Source organism: Panthera tigris, chromosome B4 (genome assembly GCF_018350195.1).
Source record: "Panthera tigris isolate Pti1 chromosome B4, P.tigris_Pti1_mat1.1, whole genome shotgun sequence".
Classification (NCBI taxonomy): Eukaryota; Metazoa; Chordata; class Mammalia; order Carnivora; family Felidae; genus Panthera; species Panthera tigris.
The window spans coordinates 74,934,165-74,956,516 of record NC_056666.1 but is presented as its reverse complement, the minus strand read 5'-3'; the positions used below and the strand labels follow the sequence as shown (position 1 = coordinate 74,956,516).

Sequence of the window (22,352 nt, the reverse complement as noted above, 5' to 3'; positions counted from 1 at the left end):
ATGCAAAATAAGATCAAACCATGCGATATGGTATAATCCTACATTCAGAACAAGATTAATCTAGTTATGAGGAAGAGTAGCTTGATGGGTTTCATTTATAGGAAATAGGGTCCTATTTAAATTAAAAAAAGAAGAGAAAAAAAGGAAAATTCCTCTGGTTTAAGATTTTGTCAATTGTTCTTTCAGAACAACTTATCTGAAGGTTAACATTATTTTTTATTTATTTTTAATTTTAAATGTTTTTACTTATTTTTGAGAGAGAGAGGCAGAGCATGAGTGGGGGAGGGGCAAAGAGAGACAGACACACACACACACCAACTCTGAAGCAGGCTCCAGGCTCTGATCTGTCAGCTCAGAGTCCAAGGTGGGGCTTGAACTCATGGACCGTGAGATGATGTCCTAGCTGAAGTTGGATGCTTAACTGACTGAGCCACCCAGACGCCCTGAAGGTTAACATTATTTTGACAATAAACATGCAGTGAATACCTACTATGTGCCAGATGGTGTCCCGCCAGGATCCAGAGATAACATTTAAGATCACACAGCTAGTTAAAAGAACAGCTGGGAATTTTAAGGACATTACACTAAGTGAAACAAGCCAGTCACAGAAAGACAAACACTGTATGATTCCACTTATATGAGATAGCTAAAGCAGTCAAACTCATAGAAGCACAATATTGAATGGGGGTTGTCAGAGGTGTGAAGAGAGGGAAATGAGGAGTTGTTCAATAGGTATGGAGTTTCAGTTCTGCTAAATGAAAAAGCTGTAGAGACCAGTTGCATAACAATGTGATTACAGTTGACCCTATGGAATGTACATTTTTAAGTACACTTAAAAATGGCTGAAGGTTAACAACAACAACAACAAAAAAGAGCTGGGATTTGAATCCAGGCCTGATGCAAAACTCATGTTTAGCAATTATTATTATTGCTGCCTACTTTCAAATATTTATCTTCAGTCAAAGAATATTTCCTTTCTCATATTTCCTGTATGCCTGGGTAGCAAGGCATTGATTACCACCTGCATTGCCTAGAGCTTAGCAGATACTGCTAACTTTTTCTTAGAACTTTTTCTTGGAAGACTGGTATACTCAGCCAGGATAGCAAATTCAAAATGGAGTCATTAGTCCAAGGGATCAAATAGAGAACCAAACACAGGTCAGAGAAACAGGCAAGAGGGTTCTGGGAGAAATAATTTTGGCTGTTTAAAAGATTATATAATGACTATATAATTGAAAAAATGCTTATTCTACTAAAAGAAACAAGTCTGTGATATCAGAAGTTTCAAATCATACATTTTTTTAAATGTTATAACCTGAAATAAGTCACTTAAATCTTCCTGAACCTCAGTTTTTCTGTAGTAAAATGTCGCTAATGCTAACTGTAGGTAGTAGATGGCAGAGAAGGGCCTGAAATGGAAGGAAATACTTCTGAGAATGAATTAGAATCCAACTGAGTGAGAACAGCCACGTCTAAAATGGTGAAACTCAAAATATTATAAAAGACAAAGATTCTAAATCTATACCAATTTAATTCAGGCAAATTGAGTGTTTTAGAAAAGCAAGAATACAGTTTACTAGAATGGAAAGAATTATGGCATTAGATTTGATTTAAAAACCTACACTTGTAAGCAGTGTAGTGTAGGGCAAACTACTTAATCTCCCCGAGCCCGTTTCTTTATTGTAGGGTGTTGTGAGCAAATATTTGACAAATATTTATTGACTACTAGGGCCAGGACTGCACTAGGTAAGTGCTATGGACACAAAGATGAAGAAGGCATTGTCCTTGCCCTCAATTTTAATATAATAAACACTATGATAACATCTAATCAATGTTTTCTATGTTCCTATGATCCAGGTACTATTACAAAGGCTTTTAACTAATTATAGCTTCATTTAATCCTTCTCACAACCTGTAGGTACTATTATTACCATTTCCATTTATACGAGAGGCACAAAGAGGCTAAGTATCTTGCCCGTGCGTTCAGCTGGAGTGTATCTCGACGGAGGACAAGGACTTACAAACTTGTGCGTGTGTTATGTGGAGGTGGAAGCTTTCCACAATGAAGGAGTTTTAGTTCATTCGTCCGCCAAACGAGGACTGAAGTACTACTATCTCTTGGTAGTGATATTGGGCCTTTTAAATGAAGAGTCAATAGTGCGCCTGGAACATAGCAATCACTAAATTAAAAAAAAATTTTTTTTGAGAGGGAGGAAGGGCAGAGAGAGGAACAGAGGATGGAAGTCGGCTCTGTGCTGAGAGCCCCACCCAAGGCTTGAACTCCCGAACTGTGAGATCATGCATGACCTGAGCTGAAGTCCGAAGCTTGACTAACTGAGCCACCCAGGCGCCCCATAATCGCTAAATTCATGAACACTATTCATTTCATTTCATTCCCTTATGCTGAATCACTGTAGCAAGGGATAGGAATTTTTTCAAGGCTTTGGATAAATGTTGTAAAGCGGCTTTGTAAATGGGTAGTTTACACTGTTACCAACAACGTAACAGCTTTCTTGTTGCTTTATATTACGATATATGATAGGGTCACTCTTTTTGATTACTTTCTTCAGTTTTCGACAGTCTCACCTGTTTTCTGTCAAGTTCAGAATCGGCACCATTTTTATATCTCCACCTCCACCACAAACGAAATTCTCTGAAGAACCACCGAGGGGCGCGTGGGCGGGCGCCTACGCCCGCCACAACAGTTACCCCGCCACTTCTTCCACCACGCCAAGGCTAAACCCAGATCTCGCGGGAGGAGATGGGGTTTCAAACGAGAACTTCTAACCCCACCCTACCCCCAGGGGTCACATGACTGGCGCCTGCGTCCTAGACTCAAGGTCTTTCCTGGTTGCCTACTGGCTGTTAATTCGGCTACAGGCTGTCGTGAGGTCCATTCCGGAAGTAGACCCCTGATCTAGTCCTTCTTTGCGGAAGCCTGTCACAACCTAGCCGTCCATCCTCCAGCGGAAGTTCGTCACGTCGCGGTTGCCCCCGCACAGCGGATGTGTGTCGCCGCTTAGGTGACGCTGGGAAGTGCTTGCAGCCTCCGCCGCTGCCTTCTGGTTGAAGCACTATGGAGGGAGAGAGGAAGAACAACAACAAACGGTGGTATTTTACTCGAGAACAGCTGGAAAACAGCCCGTCCCGTCGTTTTGGCCTGGACCCAGATAAAGAACTTTCTTCTCGCCAGCAGGCGGCCAATCTGCTCCAGGACATGGGACAACGTCTTAACGTGTATCCTTGCGGCCTAGGCCTCCGGCCTTGGAGTCAGACCCGCCTAGCTCGGGCGTCCAGGCCTCAGGCTATGTCAGGGACGGAAGAGGGAACAGGGTAGGCAGGGGCTGAATGTCGAGGTGGTAGAACCTGCGTTGGGGCAGCCTCAAATTCAGTGTTTGCGCGAGGGAAGCGAAGCGGAGTTAATTTCCCGCTCGCTCACCAGTGCCATCAGCCTTGCTGGGAATTCGTATCCTTCGCAGTTTTGTGTTTTAACCAGCCTTTCCTAGTCCCTTTTCGTTGTGTTGTGGTCTCTTGGTCTGGTGACTTTCAGATTGTACTTTTCCGCTATGCCCTAAGGGTTTGGTAGAGGTTTCACTGTTGATGGCTGCCTCTTGAACTTAGTGTTTAAAGAGAGTTTTGAGAAATTCAAGACCTGAAGGGCTTATAAAGAAAGGGTGACCTAGAATTAATGCCCCAGCTTAGGTTCAAAATCCGTTCCTCCCAATTATTAGCTGTTTAGGAAACTTGTCAAATTCTTGGTTTTCTCGTCTGTAAAATGGAGTGTTACCCCTTGCATGTAGTTTCTGTGCCCAACACAATGCGTGGTATTTAGATTTTCAAATGGTAGCTACTGTTAAAACTATAGAATTCCAGAGGAAAGAAGGATGTCAGTTTCTGTTCGTAAGGATACAGACCCAAGGATCTAATGTTTTAAAAAAGCATTTAAATAAATAAGCACTTACAAATGTTGGGTTTTTAAATTACTCAGAGTTCTAATGTGTATTTTCTTTGCATTTCAAAGATCAGGTAACTTAATGACTTATTTCACTTGAAGTATTTTTGTTAGAAAATATACTCATTTTGTAACAGATAAAGCGTATATAGTTTTAAAGTCTGAGAGTGGAAAATTATTTCTGGGTGGATTAAGTGTGTTGGGTTAAGTGTGTTTCTGAGTGGATTAAGTGTGTTGCTGGCTGTAATGTTTGTGTCTTAAAGTTGTGCTCCTCTCAAAAGAAGTGTCCTCTTTGTTGCAGATATCCATTTTGTTTCCTAAGCATCAGTTCAGTACTGAGTTAAGCTTTTTTTATGTTTTAAATTCTGTTTCCATACATCTAATCCTTTTTTACATGTGTGTTGTTGTTAAGGTTGTTGACGTCATGGGATGACGACCTTTTCTCTGAATAACAACCCACATTGTCTTCTGAGGGCTTTAGAAGTAAAGGCATTTAAGTTTTTTTCTTGTCAGTGAATGAATATAAAATCATTCCGTAGTGTTTCTGGTCCAAGGGATCACCATATGAAAAGGCTTATTAGTTGCCAGAGACCAGTGGGAGTGGAAAGTTAATTTCTAGAGGTCAGAAGGTGAGGAGATAGTGGAGTCATACCTAGGGGCCGGATCACGGAAGGTGTAATGTTGTAAGTCATGTGAAGAGATACCCTGAGCTAATGGATCACCACTGCAAGATTTTCAGGAGGCAAGTGACTGGTTTAGGTCTTACGTAAATTTTTTATATCCTTCTTGATCCCCACGTGCTAAGAAGCTTGCTTGTGTATCAATTTAGCATATTGTTATATTGAATATCTGTTGTATGTATGTAAGGCATTATGTTAGGTGTCAATTGGTGGTTAATAACTTGGTGAAAGAAAACAGATTTGCTCTTTAATTTGGAAAATTATGTATGATTTTCCTTTAGAAGCATGTATTGTGCATGGCTGCATGGTCCTTTTGGGAGGATATACAGGTTGTATTTTCGGGAATCGTGCTGCCAGTCTGTTTTGGGGCCTTAACGAACATTTTAGCTCACAATTGACTATCAACACTGCTATAGTATACATGCATCGATTCTACATGATTCAGTCCTTTACACAGTTCCATCGAAATGTAAGTCTTTTTTTGTATGTGTAATCCTTTCGTGATCGATTCCAACATGTGTGTGTGTTTGTGATCTTTGTTGGTGAACTGGGATTTCAATGGGATCATTATGTGCCACACTGAATCCAGTTCTTCCAATTTTCCTGCTTAGGTAGTTATTTGGTAGGCTTAGTGTATCCTTAGAATAGGTGGATTCTCTATAAAAAGATTATTGAACACTTAAACTTAGCATTTTGGGGATGGGAGAGGAGCATTAAAGGGGAAACAATGCTTAATTTCAGTGTAATTTTTGAAATACTAAATAATAATATAGTCACAGGAAAACAGGTGAACGTAAATGATTCAGTGACCAGTTGGGAAGGGAAGGCACATTATGTGATGACTGGGGGGTGACTTTTAAGACAGGAAAAAGAAAATAATAGTAATAAAGGGATTTTTTTTTTCTGGACAGAATTGTAAATAGTGCTATTTTCAGTTTTGATACCTGAAATGGTCCTATTTAACATTATTATAAGTGACTTGGAAGCGAGTGCATAGTGATTTCCCAGTTGCAGGTAAGACTATATTTGTTTAATAAAATCACAAGGTAATAGGGTTAAACCTGATGAATACTTCGTATGGATTTGTGAGTCAAATATTTCATCTTTTTTTTAAAGAAAGGTTATGTTTTGTGGAAAAGTTTTCAAGACTTGTCCTTAGGATGATAGCTTTGACCTCTTTTTTTTTTTTTTTTTTTTTAATGCCATAGAAAGAGAATCTGTGAAGCTAGCTATTGCTCCTGTAAGATATTGGCATACTCACAGGAAACCCTTTGGATCTGTGGATTAAGTGTTCCGAATTTTGGCAATTATCCAGTCAGCTTGGCTTTGTCCTATCAGTAGACCTTTTACCTGCAACCATGCCCTACCTCTGATTGCAAGGAGCAAACTAAGACAGAGAAAAGCATTTATTGAGGGTATCTGATAGTTCTAGAATAGAAGGCAGTGTGGATAAAGAATGAAATTTGAAGACAAAGTCCATAGCTGTCTTGCCAATTCTAAAAGTTTTCTAAATGTCTTCTCTTTTATTATGGTAAAGTATATTTTTTCCTTATTTCCTATGTATTATACGCTTAGCAAGGACAGAGACTCACTTTTCTGTATATCCTCCAAAACACCTTCAGTAAATTTGAATGAATATGACTTGATAATTATTCAATATAGAGAGACTCTAGTGGATGACACGACCTTTCCCAAAATCCAGTGACTTTAAATTTGGGATTGTTGTTTCTCTCTAGAGAATTGATTTTAGGCACATTTGAAAATTAACAGATCAAAAATATCACCTTTTAATATCTTAATTTTTAAGAGTTTACTTGTGATAAGTTGAAATTCAAATTATAAAGCACATCATACATTATTGTAGCATTGATATTTGTCCAGTCAAGCTGCCATGCATTTTTCATGTTATTATTTTTTTTTTACCATTACAAAGGTAATAAATACTTATGGTAAAAATTAATATAGAAATGTATAATGTAGGGGTGCCTAGGTGACTCAGTCGGTTAAGGGTCTGACTCTTGATTTCAGGTCATGGTCTCACAGTTCATGAGATCAAGCCCCACATTGGGCTCACTGCTGGCAGTGTAGAGTCTGTTGGGATTCTCTCTCCCTGCCTCTTCCCCACTCGCACACTCTCCCTCTCTCTCAAAATAAATGAATAAACTTAAAAAAAAAAAGTAGGAAAGAAAGACATGTATAATGTGGAAAGTGAAAGCTCCTTTGTAATCCCACCCTCCGGAGGTAACCACGGATAAATGTTTTGTCATTTTGGGTCTTGGACATTTTTTTATAAATATACTAGTATTTATTTCTAGTAAAAAAATCATTTCTTACTATACTCTTATGCGAGTTGCTTTTATCAGTTAACTGTATATTCTATCTTTTTGTATTGGTTTTTCATTACAGTTGACTTTTGAACAGGGTGGGGATGGGGCACTGACCCCCACATAGTCAAAAATCCACATATAACTTTTGATTGCCCAAACACTTAACTAATAGCCTGCTGTTGACCAGAAGCCTTACCAATAACACAGTCAACACATCGTTTTTTGTGTGTGTTATATATACCATATCCTTACAATAAAATATGCTGGAGAAAAGAAAATACTAAAATCATGAGGAAGAGAAAATACATTTATAGTACTGGACTATATTTATAGAAAAAAACCCACATATAAGTGGACCCACACAGTTCAAACCCGTGGGTTTTTTTTTTTGTTTGTTTTTTTGTTTGGTTTTTTTTTTTTTTTTTTAGTTTTTTTTAATGTTTGTTTATTTTTGAGAAAGAGACAGAGTGTGAATGGGGGAGGGGCAGAGAGAGGCAGAGACATAGAATCTGAAACAGGCTCCAGGCTCTGAGCACAGAGCCTGACACAGGGCTCGAACTCACAAACTGGGAGATCATGACCTGAGCCGAAGTCAGATGCTTAACCCATTGGGCCACCCAGGTGCCCCAAACCCCAAATGTGCCCCCAATGTGTTTTTGAGGGTCACTATACTTTAAATGGTCACATAGTATTTATTTGTGTAGTTACTATAATTTATGTCAGCTCCCTATTGGTAGATATTTGGGTTGTTTCTAGTTTATTAATTACAAATAGTGTTACATAAAATTGGTACATACATAGTATGTGACTTATGTGCTTGTTCTAATATAAATTCCTATAGGTGAATTGCTGTGTCCAGGAGACTGCATTTGAAAAATTTTTATGTCAGTTTGCCCTACTGAGATAATATCAGTATACATTGTTTCATTGTGCCAGTTTGCCCTACTGAAAGATTATATCAGTATGCATTGTTTATAGCACTGTAAGAGAGGATCCTTTTCTCTGCTTCATCACAAATAACTTGTATTCATTACATCAGAACTTCTATTCATTACATCAGGAAATGCCAAGTTTTAACTACTTGTTGAGCACTTGGGATACAGTGGTGAACAAGATAGAGGTAGTCCTAAATTATTTTCTTAATTTACATTTCTTCAGTTAGTGAAGTTGAGTTTCTTATACCTATTGGTCATTGTTCTTATGAAATTGAAGAATTGACTAAAAATTGTTGATTCCCTTTGTCCCGCTTTTATCCTGATTTCCTAATTTATATGAGCTCTTATGTATTACAGCTGTATTTCACATGTTGTGGGTACTTTTCTCATTTTTCAGTGTTTTGGAGCCTAGAGCTCTTGCTTTTTAAACATTTGTTTTTTAAAAAAATTTATTGAAGTTGAACAGTAGAGCATAAAAATCTGAAGTGTGCAACTTGATTAATTTTTGCATTATTGTATTTTGCATCACTTATATCAAGATAAAATATATTTCAAACACCCTGGAAGATAGAGAGGTTGCCTTTCAATGGAAGTAAGTTTTATTTCTTTAGTGAACATGATTGAATGATTTATTTTTACTTAAATAGATTTATTTTTACTTAAATACTGGCATTGCATTACTCTCGTTTTGAGAAGAAATTTAACCTCATGAATTGAATTTCTATATGTATTATTTTAAGTATTTTCAAATGGGGGAATATAAAATTAGTGGTGAGCAACTTGGTATGTGTGTTTATGTTGTATTTCATATATTGTAAAATGTGGGTGTTGTATTTTGATACCTAACTGATTTGATTATGTGTATTTTCTTCTGATTAGCTAATCCGTAAGGGGTCAAACTTAGTGGTTAAGAGGATGGGCTCTGGAGTGAGACCTGTCTAGATTTGGATTTTTGTTGCACTGCTTACTAGTTCTATGGCTTTGGGTAAGTTACATAGGCCTCAGTTTTTTCATCTCTTTGGAGTCAGTAACAGTGCCTGTTTCATAGAGTATTAATAAGATTTAAATGAATTAATTTACAAAATGCCTGTACATAGCAAACAAATATTAAGTGGCATTTTTATTCTTTTATTTTTTAATTTTTATTTTTTTTAATGTTTTTTAATGTTTATTCATTTTTGAGAGACAGAGACAGAGTACGAGCAGGAGGAGGAGCAGAGAGAGGGGGAGACACAGAATCGGAAGCAGGCTCCAGGCTCTGAGCTGTCAGCATGGAGCCTGAGGTGGGGCTGGAACTCACTGACTGCGAGATCGTGACCTGAGCCGAAGTCGGACGCTTAACTGACTGAGCCACCCAGGCGCCCCAGCGTTTTTATTCTTTTAAAATGTAGGAGCGCCTGGGTGGCTCAGTCAGTTAAGCGTCTGACTTAGGCTCAGGTCATGATCTCACGGTTCATGGGTTCGAGCCCCGCATCCGGCTCTGCGCTGGCAGTGCGGAGCCTGCTTGGGATTCTCACTCTCTCCTCTTGCTCAGCCCTTCTCCCACTCACTCTTTGTCTCTTTCAAATAAATAAACTTAAGTAAAACAAAATGGAGAAAATCTTAAACTCTTACCTGGTATAAGAGTTCCTCTTAGAAACTGCCTTTAATGGGAAAATGTTTTGCTAAACTGGCTTGGTAAGTGATTCCATGAGGAACAATGAGTATTTACATGGTTGACTGCACAAAAGTTAGATTAAAGTTTATCTCTTGTAGTCACTTCATTATTATCTTGCATTCTTAGTTATTGTTAGTATACTATGTTTTAGTTTCTGCCTTTCAAATATATTTTTAGCTCTTTGAAGGCAAAGTTGTAGGCTTAGAATCTTAGTATTGTCATTAAGTAGTTCTTTTCCATTTTTTCAAATCCGTTATAAAGTCCTGTTAATTTTTATAGTGTTAACTGTTTTTATGTCTCTATTGGTGCGCAGTCATCATCATAAAATTAAAAGAAGACAGAGAGTAAAGGAGGAAATGATGATATTCTTACACTGTTTGGAGATAACCCTGTTACCATTTTAGGATTTTTTTTTTCTGCGTGCAAATACATACATTTAGTGAAACCCTATTAATTTTCTAAAATCATGTCTGTGTTTTTTTTCCCCTCCTTATTTGTATTGCTAGTTCCTACTCTAAACTTTATTTTTTAATACCTGGATTATTAAATTTTTTTTTAAATTACCTTTTAATGCATTTCATTCTTTCTTCCTTTCGGTCCCTCCTGGGACCAAAGATATCTTTCTAAATGTTTCTTAAACTATACATTTTTTTCCCTAAAATCTTTAGCGTCACTCTTTTGTGTGTTGTTTTTTTAATGTTCATTTTATTTATTTTTGAGAGAGAGAGAGAAAGCGTGCGCACATGCATGTGAAGGGGGCGGGGCAGAGAGAGAGAGAGAGACCGAGAATTCCAAGCAGGCTCCCCACTGCCAGCGCAGATCCCGACACTGGACTTGATGCCACAAACCATGAGATCATGACCTGAGCCCGAAATTGGACCTTAACCAACTGAACCATCCAGGCGCCCCTAGTGTCACTCTCTTGTTAAAGATCTTTTGTGTTCCATATCCTGTTATCTGTGTCACCTACTCAGTTTAGTGTGCTTCCTGCTCTGATTCCCCACATCTTGTTCATGACAATTTTCTTCTGGTTCTGCTGTGCTTATCCTAAGGTCTAGGAATGTATGTATATGGAGCTTGCTGCATACAAATAGGGCTCCATACAAATGTGAAGGAAATATGCAGCCAATATGAAGGAAGAGAATTGTTACTGTGAATTGAATTTGTGGATAAAAATCTCTTCTAGCAAAGTAGCAGATAGCAGGGATACAAATAAGTATTAGAATGCTTGTCAGTTCTACTCAGTAAAGTGGATATTTAAGTTGTATAAAAAATTATTTACTGTATTTCTTTGACTCCTGCCTCTTGCCATTTCCATCTTTGATTCATTGAAGTATTCTTGTTAAGATTCAAAAGAATTCTTCCTGAGGTTTTCTAGATCACTACCAAGCTACACTTATGTCCTATTGCTCTAATCTCTTATATTGTTTAGTGACTGAATTTGTTGTCTACTTGTGTGTTGGCTTGAGATTCTTTCCCTCCCTAAGTGCTTTCTTTGTATAGCCTCTTGAATGTAATGATATTCTTTGAATTCCCTTGAGATTTGTGCTCCCTCATATGTAAGTGTACTTGAGATAATTCACATAAAATAAAATTTATCCTTTAAAGTGTATGATTAGCTGGTTTTAAAGTGTACAGTTAACACACAAAGGTGTGCAACTTCACCATGATCTAATTCCACAACATTTATATTACCCCAGAAAGAAACTTCTTAAGCATTAGTGGTCGCTCCCATTCTTCTCTTCTAGCTCCTGGCGACCACTAATTACTTTCAGTGTACTCCTTTAAAAAAAAGTATACAGAGGGCTATGATATAAACTTAAAGAAAGAATTTCATTTTAAATGAAAAGCCAACTATTTACACCTAGTAGTTTCTTGCATTAGGTATTTAGTTTGTTGAAGGATTGGTTTTCAGGAGTGGATGTGAATTAATGGGTAGGAGAGGGGAGGATATTTTAAGTAGAAGAAAAGGCATTAACAAGAAGTGATGAAGTTGAGGCAGGCCAAGAACTTGGTTTGAGACTTAGTTCTTTTTTAGATCTCCTTCGATCTAGGAATAAATACGATTTATTTTCTCTCCATCCAGTCTGTGGCTCCAGCGGCCTTATTTCTAGCAGCTAAAGTAGAGGAGCAACCAAAAAAATTGGAACACGTCATCAAGGTAGCACATGCTTGTCTCCATCCACAGGAATCACTTCCTGATACTAGGAGTGAGGTAAGGGATTAATTACACATATCTGTTTTTCTTTATTTTGATGATGATTTAATTTTGTAACTTTGATTTGCTGAAATCTAAATGGGGGCTGTTAAACTTTCAGTGTTTTCCTTTACAAAAAATCAGAAACGTTATGGCAAAAGTTAATTGTATACATTATAGTAAAATTGGAAAACACAGGAAAACAGAAAGAAAATAATATTAGTTAGATATAATTTGAACCACGGATATGTAGGTGAATCATTATTTCCAGCTGCTTTTCTATGAATAGCCACACACGTACATATTTTGTATGTCTTTTTCACTTCTTATTATCCCAGATATTTTCTTTTTTTAATATATATTTTTTAAGTTTATTTATTTATTTTGAGAGAGTGAGAGATTGGGGCAGAGGGAGAAAGAGAATCCCAAGCAGGTTCTACACAGTCAGCATAAGGACTGGCACGACGCTCAAATTTCCAAACCATGAGATCATGACCTAAACCGAAACAAGAGGTGGTCACTTAACCGACTGACCCACCCAGGTGCCCCCCAAATATTTTCCCATCTTATTCTCCATTTTCTTTAAATGTTGAGATAATTTATTTCCTTATGTACATACATAATCATTCATTCTCTGCTAACATAATTTCCAACTTTTTACCAGTATAATATTGTGAATAGTACTCTTACAAATATATTTTTGTTGTGAATTCTTAAAAAAATGAGTCCTGTTACTTTTTTTTTTTCAACTTTTAAAGAAATTACAAAAGATTTATATGCTTGTTATGAAAGAACCCAAACATTTGGGGCGCCCGTGTGGCTCAGTTGGTTAAGCGACTGGCTTCCGCTCAGGTCATGACCTTGCAGTTCTTAATTCAAGCCCTTGCATCAGGCTCTCTGCTGTCACTGCAGAGCCTGCTTCGGATCTTCCGGCTCCCTCTGTCTGTGTCCCTCCCCTGATGGTGCACTTTCTCAAAAATAAACATGGAAAAAAAAAAAAGAATCCAAACATTTAAGAATCATTTGAAGTAAAAGTTAAAGCTCACCTTCCTTCCTCTTAGCAAGGTATTACTGATTATAATTCCAGTATATTTTCATCAGACCTTTGTCCTATGCATGTGCACATAGCTTTTTTTTACCCTCCATTTTTTAAAGAGGGGAAACTCTGTCCTGGCTTTAGTAGTCTGTTTGGGGTGCGGGGGGTGCCTGGGTGGCCAGATGGTTGAGTGTCCAACTCTTGGTTTTGGCTTAGGTTATGATCTCACAGTTTGTGAGTTCAAGCCCCATGTTGGGCTCTGCACTGGCAGCACGGAACCTATCTAGAAACTTCTCTCTTCTTCTTTCCCTGCCCCTCCCCTTCTTGTGTGCTCTCTCTAGAGTGTGTTCTCTTGCTTTCTCAAAATAAATAAACTTAAAGTCTTGTTGGAGAGTGATGAGTTGTGAGAAATTTTGAGGTCTGACCATTTGTAAGTATTTAAACTATGGGTTTCTGTTACTAGATTACTTCCGTCTCTTACAATGGATGCATGAGTCATCCTTTATCAAATAAATTTGCGTGTTTTGCTCATATTGGAGAAAGTAATTTTTGAGAGGGTTCTTTTTATTTTGATAATAGCCCCTAATTATGTGAATTGTTTTGCAGTGTCTTGACATCATTTTCTCTGGGTACAGCAGTAGCTCTTCTTGAAAGACTTATATTGCCCTGGACTTTTTTTTTTTTTTTTTTTTTTTTTTTTGGCTTTAGACTAGTAAATAACACTGGTCCATAGAACTGACCAAATAAAACAAAATTTTATTTTAACAAAGTAAAACAAAAAATAATTCTCACTTTTTTCCCTTTAAAGTGTATTTATATAACTTCTCACCTGAGTTTCTTTTTTTTTTTTTTAAATTTTTTTAATGTTTATTTATTTTTGAGAGACAGAGAGAGACTGCATATGAGCAGAGGAGGGGTGGAGGGGCAGAGAGGGAGAGGGAGGCACAGAATCCAAAGCCGTTTCCAGGCTCTGAGCTGTCAGCACAGAGCCCAATGTGGGGCTCAAACTCAGGAACCGTGACATCATGACCTGAGCCAAAATCAGATGCGTAACTGACTGAACCATCCAGGTGCCCCTCACTTGAGTTTCTATTCCTCATGAGATGATGAATCTTTTTTTTTTTTTTTTTTTTTTTGTAAGTATAATTTATTGTCAAATTGGTTTCCATACAACACCCAGTGCTCACATGAGATGATGAATCTTAGAAGATATTTTCTTCACTATATGGAGAGGAGAACTGGCATAGTTTAAGTCCTTACTGGACTTCCTCAGGATCATAAAGTGGAAACTTCACTACAGTATATAGATCTAACTCCTCCCTCAGTCTCATTTTCCTAGAGGTCTAGACCATTCCTTTCCAATAGAAATATAATGGGAGTCATGTGTAATTAAAAATTTTTGACATTTCATTGAATTTGATTTAAAATCTTCATTTAAAAAATGGAATGTTCATTTAAAAGAAGAAATTTTAATGATTTTATATAATTTAACACCAAATATAATATCAGCATAAAATCAATATTAAAACATTATTGAGGTAATTTGCATCATTTTTTTAAATTAAGTCTTCAAAATTTGGGGTATATTCTATTACACATTTAAATTTAGCTACATTTTAAGTGCTCAGTAGCCATGTGTGGATAGTGGCTATAGTATTGGCTGGTACAAATCTGAGAGAGTTTTTTTCTGTTAGTTTATTCCCTTTTCCTTTGAACTCTTCTTATAATTTTTAGAAATCTACCTCAAAGGTTTATCAGTAGTCAAATGTTTGATATTGCCTATAGTACTATAGGAAGGATCTACAGATGTATTTTGGTGATGTTGAAAAAGATGTATTTTTAATTATCTGTGTCTACGTCACAAATATTATTCTTGAAAGTGAGCCAAATCTCTGGTGCCTTTTCTGTAGCCAGTTATCAATAAAGTGTTATATCTCAGTATACTACTTTTTTTCTTCTTTTAAGAGGAGAATTTGTGCTGAATAGATACAAGGATTCTATTTTAGTTCCTACTCTACCTCCTAACTCCATTCCTGCCTTTTGTTGCTTTGGTTTCCCTGGAAGGGGTGTTAGAATTGTTTACACTTCATATATTGTGCCTTTTTGGGGAATAATTTATCTATCTTCTCACCTGCAGGCTTACCTGCAACAAGTTCAAGATCTGGTGATATTAGAAAGCATAATTCTGCAGACTTTAGGTAAGTTTATTTTTCTTTAAAACATTAAAAAATGAATGTAATATAATATTTTAAAATTTGCAAAATAGGAAACAGGAAGAAAATTTCTACTGAAGGTTTTGCAAATTATAGAGGTTTTGCAAATTGTATAGTGTGGAGAGTGCAGGTATAGCCAACCTATAGAGTAGCAGTTAGCAGGGTGTTTAAATTTTGGGTTCATGATTTGCTTTTTAAGGTTGGTCAATTTTTAAAAAAGTTTTTTTTAAGTGTTTGTTTATTTTTGAGAGAGACTCACACATACACTGAGTGTGAGCGGGGGAGGGGCAGAGAGAGAGGGAGACACAGATTCTGAAGCAGGCTCCAGGCTCTGAGCTGTCAGCAGGGCTCGGACCTCATGAACTGTGAGGTCATGACCTGAGCTGAAGTCTGATGCTTAACCAAATGAGCCACCCAGGCACCCCCGTTTTTAACTCTCTGATAAATAATGGCAGAAACTAAAGAACTTTTTTCCTTTATGGATTTTTATGATCTGTTTGTCATTATATTTATTTTATTACTATTATTATTATTATAATATATTTTTAATTTTATTTTTTATTTTTAAAAATTTACATCCAAATTAGCATATAGTGAAACAATGATTTCAGGACTAGATTCTTTAATGGCCCTTACCCATTTAGCCCATCCCCCCTCCTGCAAGCCCTCCAGTAACCCTCAGTTTGTTCTCCATATTTATGAGTCTTTTCTGTTTTGTCCCCCTCCCTGTTTTTATATTAATTTTGTTTCCCTTCCCTTAGGTTCATCTGTTTTGTCTCTTAAAGTCCTCATATGAGTGAAGTCCTATGATTTTTGTCTTTCTCTGACTAATTTCACTTAGCATAATACCCTCCAGTTCCATCCATGTAGTTGCAAATGGCAAGATTTCATTCTTTTTGATTGCCGAATAATACTCCATTGTATATATATACCACATTTTCTTTATCCATTCATCCATCAGTGGACATTTGGGCTCTTTCCACACTTTGGCTATTGTTGATAGTGCTGCTGTAAACATGGGGGTGCATGTGTCCCTTCGAAACAGCACACCTGTATCCCTTGGATAAATGCCTAGTAGTGCAATTGCTGGGTTATAGGGTAGTTCTATTTTTAGTTTTTTGAGGAACCTCCATACTATTTTCCAGAGTGGCTGCACCACCTTGCATTCCCATGTTTGTCATTATATTTAGATATAGCATTTATTTTTAAAATTGGTGGTCAGTGTTTAGCAAAGTGGAGGATGGAGAAATTCAAGCTATCATGGTTGATGGGCAATGCTGATGATGCTATTATCTATTATTATTTTTATCAGAGACACTGCTTTTAAAAGCTTACCAAATATGGAAAACAAAGATTTTTTTCTTAGTTCTATTGGGCTATTTTTCTCTTCTCTGGGTAAGGGAAGATTTCCTGAGTCGTGTTGGAAAGTTACTGGTATAGCTGTATTTTATTGCATGTCTGTACACACAGTTCTGCAAAGCTTATCTCTGAAGTTTATGTTAATTAGCTTTTTACTTTAAATTATCTTCAAAGTAACATATTTTAGGGGACATTGATATTTTTCTGGTGGAATAAATTTTTATTAATATTTTAATGTGGAAGCCACTAAGATTTAATTTGCCTGAGTCATCCATTTAGAATAATTTACATCATGTAAATTTCTCAGTAGAATTTTTTAATTGTATCTAGAAAATTTTATTTACATATGCAAAAGAAAAGAAACTTACTAAAAATTTTTTATAGACCAATTTCTCCTTAAGTATTTTTTTGGTAAACACCATTTGGGGTTAAATAAATGATTACTACTTACTATTATAAGTTAGAATGTTGAAAAGAAACAAAACTGAGATAAAAGTAGTAGTTTTTTTTTAATTTATTCTTATTTTATTAAAATTTTTTTTTAAGGAGTATTTTTTTTGGTTTGTTTATTTTGAGAGAAAGAGAGCATGAGCAGGGGAGGGGCAGAGACGGAGGGAGAGAGAGGATCTTAAGCAGGCCCCACACTGTCAGCGCAGAGCCCAACGTGGGGCTCCAACTGTGAGACCATGACCCGAACCAAGATGCTTAACTGACTGAGCCACCCAGGTGCCCCAAGAGGAATAGGTTTTAAAATGTTTTCTCAAGGTTAAGCTTTAGAAGTTATACTTGAATGACTGTTTATTCTAACCTTATATTCTATTGTCCCTAGAAAAAGTGTTTTCTATTTAGAGATTATTGGTTCCTCAGGAGTCTTAAAAGTGCATTAGCTTTATTATCTAGCTCAAGATATAAGTGTCATTGAAGATCATATGTCTTAGAGAAGAGCATGCTGTGTATGTTGTGTGACCCTCTTAGCCTCTGAACAGCACTTTTGGGAGAGGAAAATGAGAGAGGCCATTAATGATGACTCAGAAGTATAAAATGACTCTAGTATCTTTAGCTTTTTAACTAGTTATTTTATTTTTTTAAAAGGATTTGAACTAACAATTGATCATCCACATACACATGTGGTAAAGTGCACTCAACTGGTTCGAGGTAAGGAATCCCAACTTGAAACGGTTGTCTTAAATTGTTTTACCATTTAATGGCTATGATTTATTTATGGTGGACAGATATATAACAGCTAATTTAGCTAGAAGTTAAATTGAAAGGACTACCTGGTTTAAATCAAAACGAGTGTTTCTAACTTGGGATTTTATTTTATTAAAAAAATTTTTTTAATGTTTATATTTGGGAGAGAAAGAGCGCGAGCGAGCACAAGTCGGGGAGGGCCAGAGAGAGAGGGAGACAAAGAATCTGAAGCAGGCTCCAGGCTCTGAGCTGTCAGCACAGAGCCCAACGCAGGGCTCAAACTCATGAACCATGAGATCATGACCTGAGTTGAAGTCAGACACTTAACTGACTGAGCCACCCAGGCACCCCTCTAACTTGGGATTTTAAAGTTGAGTTGGTGGGACTCAAACCCACCAATGGTGGGATCATGACCTGAGCTGAAATCAGACGCTTAACTGACTGAGTCACCCAGGTGCCCCAAGGATTTTTTTTTTTTTTTTAATGTTTATTTTTGAGAGAGAATGAGAAAGAACATGTGTGTGGGAGAGGGGCAGAGAGAGAGGGAGACAGAGAATCTGAACTAGGCTCTGTGCTGTCAGTGCAGAGCCTGATTTGGGGCTTGAACTCACGAACCATAAGATTATGATGAACCCAAGTTGGACGCTTAACCCACTGAGTTACCTAGGTGCCCTGGGTTCTTGGTTCTTAAATTTTTTAAGAAAAATTCTCCGGTTAAAGAGAATTAGCCTCTTGAGGATGTTTCTCAGAGCCTGGAGCAGATTTTATAAAGTCAAATCATGAGTATCTAATAGCAGTTTAAGGTTATCTTGGGAGTGGTGATCTTAATTTGATTTTAGGGTTGATTGTCCTAGGCCACTCAGAGGATCATGTAGAATTTATTTGACTTATTTCCATGATTGACAAACCCTTGGCAGGACTTCCTTTTTTTTTCTAATTTAACCTAGTAGCTATAATTGCATGAAACCTTGTTCCTTTTACTTAGTTTAATAGTAGTAGCAATATCTAGACACTTGTGCATTGGAGTGCCTTTTCATTTTGTAGATGAAACTAACATTTGGCTTTATTTTATATTTTGCTAATGTGTGCTTCATCTGTAAATTCCCAAAGTTTTCCCAACTTTTTGTGCAGCATTGGTGGTATAGTGGTGAGCATAGCTGCCTTCCAAAGTTTCCCCAAGTTCTTTATATTTTGAAAGCATAAGAAGGTTTATTTTGAACAAGGATAAGGTTAAAGAGAGGTAGATACATGCTAATATTGAAAAGACTAAGTTTTAAGAAAGATTAAAATTGGCTTTATTTTACCCAGAGAAGTTTTTTGGGGAAAGAGGGATGTGTCATTGTTTTTTTTTTTCCCCTTGATTATGATATGTCAGTAATTCATGTTATTTGATGATTTGGGGTATGAATCACAGGATACTCCATTAAAAACCTTTTTTTTTTTTTTTTTTTTTTTTTTTTAAAGCACAAATCACTTTTACCAAATATATCAAGGTCTTCTGGGTTCTGATCTTGCCTCTAAATTAGTTCATCTTCCAGTTCAGTATTTCTCAGTGAACTCTTGCATCAGAATTTCTGGGTTACCTGTTAAAAATGCTTGTATCCTTCTCCAGACATACTGAGTCACACTGTAGGGAGGATGTCCAGGAATTGCATTTTAAACAAGTACCCCAAATATTTGGTGTGTAGAAAGCTTGAGTTCCTAGGTCTGGAAGCAGCATAGTTACTGTAATTACAAAAACTAATTTGTCACTTTTGGTATAATGTTAAATAGCAGGTGATCAAGGACCCTGTCTGCCTTATTCGTTATGATACTCTCTACGTGGAAATATTAAATGTTCACTAAATGATTGTTGAGAATGAAAGGAACTAATAATTTTTCCCCTCTCCCCCCTCTTTTTTTTTTTTTAGCAAGCAAGGACTTAGCACAGACTTCTTACTTCATGGCAACCAACAGGTTTATATTTTAATATTTTTCCCTTATATTTTGGGATAGGACTTTACTTGGGTTGGAATTGTCACCTTTTGAGGGGTATGTGGAAAGATATCAGGTCTGGCACTTAGTAAACTAGAACCCAAGGACCCAGGATGGATCTTTGATAACAATGTGTTAACAGACAATTCTCTGGTAAATGTTGATTTTTCTATACAGTTTTCATACTGTACCTTAAATTTCCATGCTGTTTAACTTGCTAAGGTAATATAATTATGTAGTACTGATTGTTTGGTAGCCTACTCAATTCTGCATGTCTTACCTTTCTTTAAAATATCCAAGAGCATAGTTCTGTAAGTTTAGGTAAACTTGGGGTTCATTGACAGTGACTGAGAATCTAATTTGGAGGATTCTGCAATAATTATGATAATGAAAAGACTTCCTTTTTCTTCCTCCATTCCAGATAAATGGGCATATATATGTGTAAAGAGTTATAATAATTTTCTTTTTTCTTGCTTTAAAATAATTAATATATAACTTGTATTACCAAATTATTTGCTCATTCTCATCTCTAATTGATTGTTCATGAAAACCAAAGATAACTTCTGTTGACTGCCGGGACTAAGAAGTTCACTTTTATAGCCTGATAGGAGACATTTTTGAAGTAAACCATCAATCAGCCACATTCACAATTAAGAGAGTGATTGTCTATTCGTTATTTTAAGTGGACCAGACCTGTGATTGGCAAGAAACCAGATAATTTTAAGGGGGTTTTAAGTATTTGGTTTAGGGGTTACACATAGCCAAAATCTTACAATTTTCCTTAAGTTCTAAGCTTCTTCTCAGAAGAAGCTTATTTTAATAGATCCTTATTTTAAATAACAGAGTTCCTTGTCTGTTTGGTTTTGGTCCTGGTCCTGGTCCTTGTCCTTCGTCAGTATGTGGATTGAGTGATGTGTAGCCAAAATGTTTAGAAATGTTACCTGAGTGGGCAGGTGGGTTAATGGAAAGTCATGTTGAGTGCTGGATCAGAGCACTGGATATTTCTTGCCCTTTTTACTCCCCAGTGGTTTTTTTTTTTTTTTTTTTAACTTTTTTTTTTCTTTTTAAATAATGGAGAGTTTTAACTTTGGGTTCAGAATTGAGAGCTCATGACACTCTCTTGTTTCCTTCCCTCTGATGTCAGCCTGCATTTGACCACATTTAGCCTGCAGTACACACCTCCTGTGGTGGCCTGTGTCTGCATTCATCTGGCTTGCAAGTGGTCCAACTGGGAGATCCCAGTCTCAACTGATGGGAAGCACTGGTGGGAGTATGTTGACGCCACTGTGACCTTGGAACTTTTAGATGGTAAGTTTTAGAGTAAGGGACCTTTGAAAGCACTTGCTCTTGATCTGTCACATATCTGGCCCAAAGTGACTTGATTCAGAAGAAAATAGTTAGTTGAGGTTATTCTTGGTTTTTACTTGTGCTTTAAGTTTTTCTCAAATGTTCTATTTCATTTGTAGAACTGACACATGAATTTCTACAGATTCTGGAGAAAACTCCCAACAGGCTCAAACGAATTCGGAATTGGAGGGTAAGAATTTTTGCTGTCAGCTTGCGGTACAAAACTATTTTTTTTTCTTTTGACTGCACGGTGAATATAGCAGAATTGGATACGTACCCCATGTTTGGAATTTTCCTTTTCTTAGTTATATACTGATAGCTTCATAGCTTGGATACTGGCCCAGAAGTCCATGGTGGTAGGTAATAGCAGGATTTGTTTTGTGTTGTGCAACTCCTGTGATATAGTCAGTTAGCAACATTGGTTGAGTGTTTTCTGTGTGGAGACTTTTGGGAAAAGTATGGCTTCTCTGAGTCATAAAAGTGTTGACTTCTGGTACAGGAAAGATGGAGTTGCAGGGTTAGAGCTGGTATCATGCTGTCTTTGACATTATTTGCTTTTTAAGTTTGTTTTTTTTTAATGTTTATTTATTTTTGAGAGAGAGACAGAGCATGAACAGGGAGGGGTAAGGAGAGAGGGAGACACAGAGGATGAGGCAGGTTCCAGGCTCTGAGCTGTCAGCACAGAGCCTGATGGATGTGGGGCTCGAATTCACGAACTGTGAGATCATGACCTGAGCCAAAGGTGGACACTTAACCAACTGAGCCACCCAGGCACCCTGACATTATTTGCTTTTTAAATGGATTTTAGAACTTTGTTTTTATTTAGATTGTAGGCTAAAGTTGTATTTCAAATATTTTTCAAAGTTTTACTTATGCATAATGGAATCTTTTTTCCCCCTAGTGTCAGATAGAAAGTTTGTTTTAAGATGTTCCCTGCATTCTCAGAAATCCAGATTGATAAACTTAATTTCATTCTTCTGAGCTCAGTGAATTGTAGAAAATGAGTTTGCCTAGGATTCAAAGGAGGCTTATGAGTACATAGGTCACCATGGTAATCACATCACACCTCACCGATATTTCTGGAATTTGCTTTTGGACTAACTGCTGTCCTATGCAGTCATAAGGCATAGACGTTCACAAATGGATTTTAGATATGCACAGATTCACTTTTTTAATTGCCTGTAGCATTGGTATAGATTAATGTAACTTTTTTGGCAGGTGATAGAACACCTAACGAGATTGACCCCTTTAGCAAATTTTCGCATATACAGTACTATATTGTTAAACTACAGACATTATGTTGTATAGTGGGTCTCTAGGACTTGCCTTGTATAACTGGCACTTTGTACCCTTTGACTAACATGTCCTTGTTTTCCTCCTCCCCCCAGGCCACTATCTGTTTTGTCTATATGAGTTTAACTATTTTAGATTTCTCATATAAGTGAGATCATGCAGTGTTTTTGTCTTTCTGTGTCTAGCATATT

The 22,352-nt window shown here is 36.9% G+C and overlaps 1 protein-coding gene across 4 annotated transcripts in view; it reads left to right on the top strand.

Annotated features, from left to right (window-relative positions):
- The first annotated feature begins 2,795 nt into the window (after positions 1-2,795).
- Positions 2,796-22,352, top strand: part of CCNT1 (cyclin T1) — a 29,002-nt gene continuing 9,445 nt past the window's right edge. The window contains exons 1-8 of one of the 4 annotated variants that reach the window (XM_007072958.3): positions 2,796-3,237; positions 5,020-5,101; positions 11,638-11,766; positions 14,922-14,982; positions 17,449-17,511; positions 19,458-19,503; positions 20,666-20,829; positions 20,988-21,058. In XM_007072958.3, coding sequence (XP_007073020.2) covers positions 3,077-3,237; positions 5,020-5,101; positions 11,638-11,766; positions 14,922-14,982; positions 17,449-17,511; positions 19,458-19,503; positions 20,666-20,829; positions 20,988-21,058 — 777 coding nt within the window. In that variant the 5' untranslated portion in view covers positions 2,796-3,076. Of the gene's footprint in view, positions 3,238-5,019; positions 5,102-7,535; positions 8,080-8,110; positions 8,487-11,637; positions 11,767-14,921; positions 14,983-17,448; positions 17,512-19,457; positions 19,504-20,665; positions 20,830-20,987; positions 21,059-22,352 lie in introns of those variants that run through there. The other 3 variants (XM_042992196.1, XM_042992194.1, XM_042992195.1) reach the window with 3 other exon arrangements.